The sequence below is a fragment of the Arachis ipaensis genome, chromosome B3 (genome assembly GCF_059453495.1).
Source record: "Arachis ipaensis isolate K30076 ecotype BB chromosome B3, ASM5945349v1, whole genome shotgun sequence".
In the NCBI taxonomy this organism is placed as follows: domain Eukaryota; kingdom Viridiplantae; phylum Streptophyta; class Magnoliopsida; order Fabales; family Fabaceae; genus Arachis; species Arachis ipaensis.
In genome coordinates, this window is record NC_142438.1 from 4,418,070 (window position 1) to 4,428,903 (window position 10,834).

The 10,834-nt window shown below is 32.7% G+C and overlaps 1 protein-coding gene across 1 annotated transcript; it reads left to right on the forward strand.

Annotated features, from left to right (window-relative positions):
- The first annotated feature begins 2,418 nt into the window (after nucleotides 1-2,418).
- LOC107629132 (UPSTREAM OF FLC protein (DUF966)) lies at nucleotides 2,419-6,760 on the forward strand. Its single transcript, XM_016331835.3, has 4 exons — nucleotides 2,419-3,000; nucleotides 3,085-3,154; nucleotides 3,246-4,127; nucleotides 6,084-6,760. Exons 1-4 carry the CDS (start codon nucleotides 2,751-2,753, stop codon nucleotides 6,229-6,231), a joined length of 1,350 nt encoding a protein of 449 aa, XP_016187321.1. The 5' UTR covers nucleotides 2,419-2,750; the 3' UTR covers nucleotides 6,232-6,760.
- Nucleotides 6,761-10,834: the final 4,074 nt, after the last annotated feature.

The window sequence follows — 10,834 nt, forward strand, 5'->3', positions numbered from 1 at the left end:
TTGGCAATAGCGGTTTACACAAACACAAAAATAATGTGTTTTAATAAACAGTTACTGACAGTAATAATTTCTATAGATGTATGAAATAATGTATTTACGTTTTTATATTTAAAACAATACAATTACGTAAATTTAAAGAACAAACAATTTATTTATGTAAATTGTCCTAAGTATAATTTATCTAAAAATGTTATTATTTTTAAATGTCGTATTGGATGTAATCTGGTATTCTGTGCCCATAGTAGATTTAGTAAGTTTGAACTTTGTAGCACATGGCATAGGCGCATAGGTGGATGGATTCACAATTTCACACGTTAGAGATTTGGGGACAGAATGGTCAACGAGTAAAATCCCACATCTACGTATATTATGTTGGACCCCCACTGCGACTACTTCTGATTTCTGACTTTGATCACGATGCCACGAAATTGAATATACCTCAATCGCCAACCTCATTAACCCACCGGTCTTCTCTATCTTCAAAGCTTCAAACATACCTACTCTCTCCAACTGTCATAACATTAACTCATTACACGTTCAATTCAATGCCCTATAGTCAAAAGTTAGGTGCACACAGTACCCGCTTTACATACTAGTCTTCTCTCGGTCAACCCACATCAAATCAATTTGAATTTTTTAAGCGTTCTCATATGATTGAATGTGCATATAAATCAAATCTCACAAATTAAGTTTTAAGTAATTTTTAAAGGATTATATATTTTTTAAATTAAATTTATTTTTTAAAAATTTTAAGTTAGTTATGTTAGTATTTTTATTATTTCTGTTAATAACATCATAAAATTTGCTGATATAACATGCTTCACAACACATATTTAGTAGTTTTAATTGATAATTAATATGATAAATTTATAAAATTAATTTAAATTAACTTTAAATTGAGAAATTCCAATACTTTAAGATCTTCTCTCAATTAAATTTTGATTTGAATTAATTTTATAAATTTATTATATAAATAGTCAATTAAAATTTTTAGGTGTATATTGCAGACTTGTAGCATCACTTAACGTGTTATATTAGCAAATTTTGTGGTTATAACAAAAAAAGTAGTAAAAAGACCAATGTAATCAACTTAAAATTTTTAAAAACGAAATTAACAAAAAAAAAATCAAAGACTAATTTAAAAAATGAGTAATTTTTTAAAGACAAATTTAATTATTTACAACTTTTTAGTGATGTTAAAGAATATGTAATAGTTTATTTTTCATAACCTCTAAAATATCCAAAAACACCTATGTGTCATAGGAAAAAACGCATGCTATTTTTCACAATTTACAAAGAGTTTAAAAAGACAATAAGTATAACATGTTATTTTTTGTAACTTACACAGTGTCTCTCATGTCATTTTTTAATTTGAATATAGGAGCAAAAGTGGTGTTGGATTCGGATATGGAAAATACAGGTGTTTCACAACTATGTGGTGTCAGTATAACAGAACTCAGAGGTCTGTTTTCTAGCTTCCAAAATTCATATTTGTCCAACCGCAAGTCGGACCATGCGATTTCTTAAGCAAAATTTTAAAATCAAACAACCCGCATGGTCCGATCTGTGTACTCCCACAATTTAAAAAAAAACACTAAAAATTACCATGTTAAAGTATATCACTCATTTTGTTTTCATATCAAAATTTTTTAGCCCATGTCATATCAGTCACGTACGTTTGATTTATATTTTTATTTCTTGTTTTTATTTTCAATATTTTTTGTTATTTGAATTTTGTGAATAAAAAATAAATTATTTTTACTTCCTAATTTTTTTACAAAATTAAAAAAAAAAACAAAAAACACTAAAAAAAATAAAAAAACAAAAACCCAAACTAAATACATCCTTATTGCGAATTTGCAATCTGCAGAAAAGGGGTAAATTATATCCGAATAATACCTTGCATGGTCATTTTGGCAGAATTGACTAATTTTAAATTCATATTCAAATTTTTGAGCCACCAAATCTGCCAGGTGCAGTTAACTCTACACAAGGTGCCATAGTTCATTGATCAAGTCCCGGTTTCAATCTTCTGAAAAATATGGAACAAGTGTCTGTATATGTTGTACCATCATTTGGATTTGGATTCTATTTTACTGCCAAATACTACTAGACTATATAGATGCAATCCGTAAAATTTATTGGGTTAGGCTTTTGGTAACACGACAAGTAGCACGACACAGGAGACTAGTAGTACCATTTGTAATAATTTGAACCTTCATATACATACTAGCAGTGTACTAGTAACTAGCAGAGATCAGAGAGGGAAAATGAAATCAAATATAAATCATGAATCAGAATTACCATTTGGAGTTTTATAAAACATGACAAAGAACAAAACAAAGCCGTTACGACGACGTTCTGCTTTTTCCCTGTCTTGTAGTTAATGTCAAATTTTTTTAAAAAAATTCTACTATCACACTCACATTCACAGGACTGCTTCTATCTGAAACCCAAACAGTCATTCCTTGTTTGGTAGCTGTTTGTCCTCAGCATCAAAACAATTTTATTTTATTTTTTTTTACCTTTCTTTCTTCTCTCATTTCACACTCACCCACCCTACCGCGCTTCTTAAATTAATGAATTAATTAATCCCATTTTTCAAATTCCAAACGATACCTTAAAAGAAAGAACCCTTTTTCTCTGTTTTCCCGCTAGCTAGCATCGCTTTCTTTCTATTTACTTCAACTCTGATTCAACTCTTCAACGCTTTATTGCTCAGTCTTGTTCAGCTAAGAAAGTACGGAGAAATGTCGTCGCCCTCGGTGACTTCGAGTTCCGCTTCCAAGGGAAGGAAAACGACGACGGAGCTTCATCATGTTCCGAAGAAATGGACGGAGAGAGAAACGAGTCCAGAGAGGACCAAGGTTTGGACTGAACCCAAGCCCAAAACGGCAAGAAAAGTATCCGTCGTTTACTACCTCTCCCGAAGCGGCCACCTCGAGCACCCTCACTTCATGGAGGTTCCTCTCTCCTCACCACAAGGACTCTACCTCAAAGGTAAATGCATTATGCATCTTCCTTCTTAATATATTATCTACTAACACAACAAATCAAGAAGCTCAAAACGTCGTCGTTTTTCAGATGTAATCAATCGCTTGAACCTGCTTCGAGGAAAAGGCATGGCTGCAATGTATTCCTGGTCCGCCAAACGGTACTGTTTCCTTTCGCTCTACATAATGCTTTAATTTTCATGCTTTTTTTTTTTCATTATGATTGTTTTGATTTTTTTTATTCGATTTCAGGAGCTACAAAAATGGCTTCGTGTGGCACGATTTATCGGAGAACGATTTCATTTACCCGACGCAGGGGCAAGACTACATTCTCAAAGGATCTGAGATTGTTGATCATGATGCGAGAGCTTCCGAGATGCAGAAACCGGAGGAGGAAGAGGCTAATTTCCCGGCGGTCGCAGTGACGCGACGGCGCAACCAGTCGTGGAGCTCCATTGACATGAACGAGTACCTTGTTTACAAGTCGGACTCGTTCGGAGACTCCGCCGGAAAAATCGCCGCTGACGCGTCGACTCAAACGACGGACGATAGGCGGCGGCGGAGGAGGGCGGCTAGGGAAGAGGAGAAGAGTCAGAATAATAAAGGAGTCGAAGACAAAGGAGAAGAAATCACGGAATCGGAGCGGGTCCCGCATGCCACGTGTCATAATCAGAGCATTGAGCTAAGCAGGGACGAGATCTCGCCTCCGCCGTCGGATTCGAGTCCGGAGACGCTTGAAACGCTGATGAAGGCGGATGGACGGCTGGGATTGTGTTCTGCGAAGATTAACAATAATAATGTGACGGCTGAGAATGGTCATAGCGGAAGGATGAGGGCTTCGTCGGTTCTCTTGCAGTTACTATCGTGCGGTGCGGTGTCGTTTAAGGAGTGTGGGGCCGAGTCTGATAAGGATCAAGGGTTCTCATTGGTTGGGCACTACAAAGCTCGGTTACCCCGCGGAGCAGGGAATAATAATTCTAATCAAGTGGGAAAAGAGGTAGGGACATCGATGGAAATTCCAGATTTGAACAGGGTAACATTGGAAGATAAGGAGTATTTTAGTGGGAGCTTGATTGAGACCAAGAAAGTTGAATTCCCTGCGTTGAAGAGGTCCTCTTCTTACAATGCAGATAGGTACGTTAATTGTTATGCCTTCAAATCTTTTGCCTAAACAAGTTTATCATTAGATTAACACTCTTTAGTTTGCTATTTGGTATAAGTTTCTCTTTTCTTCCTCTGTTACTTGTAAAAGAATTTTTAATTTGGTTCGCTGATTAAGGTTTTTGTGAAATTGAGATCCGTGCTTACGTGTGCATTGGTTTTGGCAATGTTGGAGACTGTAGCCATTGACGTTCATACAGTTTTCAGCTACATAGGTTCTAGTATCGAAATGAAAATGAGGTTGAAGTTGAGGTTAAGCTTCTTGCACATAGGAAGAGGCATCTTGAGATTGAAGACAGTAGAAAATGTTAGTTGAGTAAAACAAATTAAACAATAATATTACTAGTATAAGTATCCTTGTCATTGACAAAAGTTGCATATATTTCTTTATTTAATTTCCCAAGTCAGACTATGGAGCGGTAATATCAATAAAGGTCAATAGGTCATAGAGTAAAAATAATGCAATAGTATTCATTTTAAAATGTATATATTGTCAAGTTTTATTGTTTTATTTTGTCAAACAAGTATTATACTGACGGATTTGTATCCTCTAAAGTTTGAATTTCACTTTAGAGAGTAAAGTGTGATCTTCTACCCTTGAATAGTTTCTCTTTCATATTTATTATTGGTCCCACCTATAAAATCAATGGTGAAAGATCACACTTTTCTCTCTAAAGTGAAATTCAAACTTTAGAGGATCCAAATCTTGTTTCATATACCTTATCATTAAGCATAGAAAAATACATTTTTAACACCTAACTTCTTGTACAAATACTATTTTACCATCACTTTAACTCTGCCTTTTTTTTTTTCCCCATTCTTAAGAGTAAATAAATTAAACGTCTACCTTTGGATAGACCAAGAGGGGGATAAAGGTGACCACAGTTGGTAGTACTTTAGATGTCATTTTGAACATAATTCTTACAACTAAACACCACATGTAACTTTGGAGTTCAAATTTATCAATCACTGTCAAAACAAGGTAGGATTCCCACTTCCTTTGTCTCCGGAAATGTTGTCCATTCTCCATGTTCATCATGTAGCCTTGCCTCTTCCCGTCCTAATTATCTTTTTGGCTGAAAGCGAAAGTGAATTCAATCCTAAATTCTCAATGTCCTCTAAATAGTAAAGACAAAATAACTCATTTTGGAATGGTGTTGCCTCTTGGAAAGTAACACAGCACATGCAAACGACTATGATTGATGAAATATGCACTGATTGGTAATGTATATTTTGTGTTTTTATTTTAGAATAATTTTAAGTCGTTTGATTAACTGTTATTTTGATGATCTTCTTAATTAGTCTGTCATTCTTTCTTTTTTATCTGTTATTATAAAACTTTTGGTACATTCTTATAGCTGGGAAACGTTTGTAAATTCATATACATGGTGAAATCTGTTGAAATTTACACAAAGGGAAAACTAGCACGCAGCTAGCTATCATTGGCATGTAGATTGATAGTTGACAGTTGCCTGCATACCTCTGCCTGTCCTGTTTCATCTTGTATGTAGGGTGAATAAATGAGATATGCTTGTAAATTCTAGTTAATTTAATGCAATTATTGATATATATCTGTCTTCCTTGTTTTGGCCCCATTTAATATTGTCAGCTGCAGCATGTGGGGTCAAATTTAAAGCATCCAAAGAGTTATTGGTAACTTTTCAATAAATAAACTTTCCAGTTTGCCACCTATAATTATACAAGTTGTACGAATACACCGGGGAAAAAGAATGAAATTGTGATTGGGAAAATGAATACGCCAAAGATCACATTCAAATATTCAGTAGTTTTGTGTATTTACTGTCATTTTAGCAATAATGACTTTTGTTGTTTAAATTGATTATGTTAGTGAGTGTGAGTTAAATTGCATTATCAATATTGTGGTTCTTCTTATTCATATGTTTGTATGATTTGCTGTCCCTTCTGCAGTGGTTCCCGGTTGCAAATCATGGAGCAAGAGGGAGACATGGTGCGAGCAAAGTGCATACCAAGGAAGTCCAAGACACTATCAACAAAGAAAGAAGATGGTTCTTCTCAACATGGTAGCAAAAGATTTGAGGTACAAGCCACAAGTTGAAAGGAATGAATGAATGTACACGAAATGAAATGGAACAAAAAAGAAAAAAACATGTGAATGGAAGTTAGTAGTGACATCTGAGAGGAGAAGATAGCTTATTATGAAAGAAGTGAAAAGTTTGAAAGATTAAATTACTGAAGACTGTAAAAAGTGGACAAAGGTTAGGATAAGGACTAATCAAGTTGTAGGTGGTAGTTTAATGGCATAGAGCATTGCATTGCAATTCGCAAGTCAAAGCAGGGAGGGCACATACATTGAGGGAGAGTTAGATAAGTGATGAAAATGCCGATTTAATTTTGGAATTTGGAATTTGGAGGTTTTTGGTGGGGGGAAAAAGTCAGCATTTGTAAAGCTGTAACGCTGGTCTCTGTTTCCTTTTCCTGGCGTTATGTGGTTTTTGTGCTTTTAAATTTGTGATGGTAGTAAATTTTAATGTTAAAGAAGTACTTGTAGGCTTGTAGCATTGTTCCTTGTTATTTGGTTGACTTTGAAATGACAAACGAATGGAATGGACTCTTTCCTCAGAGGAGATTTACAGCATCTTAGTCTTAGGTTACTATGATAGATCCACTTCAGCTTCACTTATTTTCAGGTACACGTGATGTGAGGGATCGGGAGCATAGGTTTAAATAAAGGGGGGAAACAGAGTTTATAAATACAAGAGGCTCCTCCTTTCTAGATGAATGTGTTGAACAAATAAAAATCAAACTTAATGTTATTGTAAAGTATGCTTTGAAATGAGGTATTTGTATCTACTTACTTAAGAATCGCTACAAACATCTGCTATGGATATTTCTCATCATGTTGAACTTTACATATATTGAAATCGAAAGTACCGACAACATTGCAAGAGGAAGGCTCTACTTAAGAGTGATAAATGGTTGAACACGACCTAAAAATCTTAGAAAGAAATGGTTCCCCATAATGCAATGCAAACTACTTTAAGGCTATTTTGTTGAAGCTGAAATTGGGGTGTACTAGAAATGACAACCCATACTTGGAGCGGTCGATGATTGAATATCTTTGCATATAAACTGAAAATAATGTGAATGACCCTTAGCGATGCACATGTAAAATAGGGAAAAGGACCCAACAACCCTTTTAGTGATTGAATATTTTTGGTCAAAATGTATTAGTTTTTATTGGTAAATAAAAGGGCTAAAGGCCCAAAAGAATAAGCAAATCACAAACTGGAGGCCTAAAAAGGCCTCTACAGTGAACCCAAGTCAAGAGCAGCTTTTCAGGGCCTCATATTATTCCCCTCATCCAGTCAAAAATCATTATATTGGCTACTGTCCAAAAAAAAAAAAAAAAATCATTATATTGGCTGAGTATTGTGGAAACAAACATTAAATTAAATAATTTATCCACAGCCAGCTTTACGCACAAACCCCAAAGAAAGACAAATTATAAATTTATTAATTCCTTTTTCTTTTGTTGGCAGGGTATATTTATCAACTGATGATGCATTGAAATAAAAATTAAAATAACTAAATAAACCGGAGTAAATGAATTGATATAATTCAACCATATAACAATTCTAAAATTCAGAAATCCATGGTCGAAATTGACTACGAACATTTTTTGAAATATTATAAGAGAAACACCTTTCATTAATCTTATAGATTCATTGTGCGCCCACACAGTGACACAGGTATAGATTGAAAAAATGTTGAGGAAAGTATCGTTTTTGTTTTTAACGTTTGGATAAATTTTAAAGTTGTTTTTAATATTTTAATCGTCATATTTAAGTCCTTAACGTTTCAAAATTAATTCAATGTTATCCTGTCGTTAATGATCTATTAACAGAATTGATGACAGGACAAAATTGAGAAGATTTTGAAACGTTAGCGACTTAAATAGGACGAAAACGTTGGAGATAAAAATGATACATAGAAATAAATTTTAGTTTTATCCTTTAATAATATCAATTTTTTACTGTACATAATATTCAATTATTTTTTAATCACATTTAAATAAACTACACATAATCACATTATTTTCATTCTAAATAAATTTATTTTTTATAATTTTACACTTTTTTTTTACCAAAGATAGGAGACTCGAACCCGAATATAAAAATATAAAAAAATTATTTAGAATGAGAGTAGTGTGATTAAGAGTAATTTACTTAGATGTGATTAAAAAATAATTGAATATTATATACAGTAAAAAATTGATATTATTGAAGGATAAAATTAAAATTTATTTATAAGTATCGATTTTGTCCCCACGTTTTCATTCTATTTAAGTCTCTAACGTTTCAAAATCGTCTCAATTTTATTCCGCCGTCAATTCTGTTAACGAATCCCTAACGGCAAGATAACATTGAGCCAATTTTAAAACGATGGGGACTTAAATAGGACGATTGAAACGTTAGGAACAACTTTAGGACTTATCCCAAACATCAGGAACAAAAACGATACTTTACTCAAAAAATTAAAAAAATTAACTAGATATCTGACTTATTTTTAAAGTAGTTATTTATGTAAAAGAGGTTTTCAAATATAATAATTAAATAGTAACATACATTATATTAAGTAGTTTAATTAAATATATTAAATTATCTAATAATTTAACTATTATTTTTAAATAAAAATATCTTCGTAAAAAAAATTACTTCATCAATTTCACTTAAATCCCATTTAATATTTGACACTGCCCGAAACTTGTCATTCCTATTCCCACCACCATCTCACAGCTCTTCACTCTCTAAGGTTTGTATTTTCTTACTCTAATTATATTATATATATTTATTTATCTATTCTGTCACCATAATAATGATATAATATATGTATGTATGTATCTATATATATATATATATTATTCTTTTGGTTTGATTTGTTATTTTACCGTGAATTACAGTAGATTTTTCCCTCACTCCAAATTCGTGGTGTGGATTCGAATTTGTTTGTTGTGGCTGATGATGGGTCCTATGAGAGGTTACAAGAAGAGAAAAAAGCAAGACAAGAAGCATGATGAGAATGGTTCTTCTGCTTCTGGGTCCTCTCAAAACAAAGAGGGTCCTCTAGATTGGTGGCATGACTTCTCAAAGAGGATTAATAGTTTGGTTCTCTTTCTTCACTTTCACTGTTTCTTAATTCGTGTCATGTTTTTTTTTTTTTTTGTGTTTTCATGTTTGTGTTTATTTTCATATGTTTGATGTTATGGCTTTTTGGTTTGTTGATGAATCTTGCTGTCATGGGGTGTCTTGTGTTGGTATCTTAACATCTCTAATTTTTATATGATTTCAGTTTTTGCTTGTTTTCTCATTGAAATTCTACTTGTATTGAATCATGCCAATGCATTTTGAGTTTTGATGCATGAGCTATGGATCCCTAATTTGACTCTCGAGTTGACTGTTATTCCGATTCATTTGGCTTACCAATTAAGAAATGTTTAGAGACATTGTATGATAACTATGTAATGAAGCCTACACTTGTTATTGTATCATATAGATATAGTACATTATGCGTCAAGTAACGAAAATCCAAATAGAGAATGACTTTCTCCTTCTTTAAGTAGTGTCGAGGTTTCTAACCTTGCCATAGGCATAGTGCAACTCTGTAACCTATATCCCTTAAAGTTGCCCTACAATATGTGAAGGGATTTGTTACTGCGTCTGGTGGCTGATATCTTGGGAACCCCAAAAGAAAAAAGTAATCCAAAGAATTATACTTTCTTGTTCTTGGTCCTTGGAGAAGATAACTGTTTAATGTGAAATGTGATATCAAGCTTCGTGTTTTTGGAATCGTCTAAATGCTTATGCTGATGAACAAGTATATGGAAATTTAAAACTTTACTGCCATTACTATATTGTTGTGACTTGTGATTGGTTCTTGTAACTCAAAGTTTCGGTTTTTTAGAGGAAAATTACCATTTAAGAAAAATACTAATCAACTATAATATGATTTGCTTATGTGTTTCTCGCTGTGTAACACTTCTCTAGTGTTATGCTCATTATTCAATAGACTGTGTCTGCAAATTCTTGTTGCTAAATAAATGGTTCATGTTATTGAGTTCAAGAAGAAAGAGTAGCAATTAACTAGTAAAAAGGCATAACTAACCTTGGTAGAGGGTCTATTCATAGTGGCAAAGCAAATTTTAGTTTTATAGCCATAGCGTCAACAATTTGTAAATACTTATTTTTATTTATAATCATAGCAAGTTCTAATTAGGTTTGAATTTCCACTTTGCATAACAAAAAAAAAAACAAGAAGAATAAACATTTGATCAACGTGTAGATTATTATGTAGCTAATAGTAGTTTATGTTCTCTATTTTAAATTTAAAGATATCAAACATTGATTTACGTGCTAAAATTTTAAATTTAGTAAATAAGAATTTTTCACCTACTTAATTCTATTTGAATAATATTACACAACTAAATTTTTTTGTTAATTAAATTTAATCAAATTAGTTTAACATAATAAAAATCAGTTATAATTAATATTATTTTAAGTCCTATTGTTTAATTTGATTGGAGTTGATTCATAAAAAGATTTAGATATATAACATTGCTCAATATATTTATCATTGCGTTTGGTAGTTCATGAAATTTTACCATCTACATAAACTTCTAATGTCCAAAAGCATTCAATTTC

Coding starts and splice junctions, on each gene's coding strand:
- LOC107629132 (XM_016331835.3), top strand. CDS start 2,751: ATGTCGTCGCCCTCGGTGACTTCGAGTTCCGCTTCCAAGGGAAGGAAA. Junction 3,001..3,084: donor ACAAGGACTCTACCTCAAAG/GTAAATGCATTA, acceptor GTCGTTTTTCAG/ATGTAATCAATCGCTTGAAC. Junction 4,128..6,083: donor TCTTCTTACAATGCAGATAG/GTACGTTAATTG, acceptor TCCCTTCTGCAG/TGGTTCCCGGTTGCAAATCA.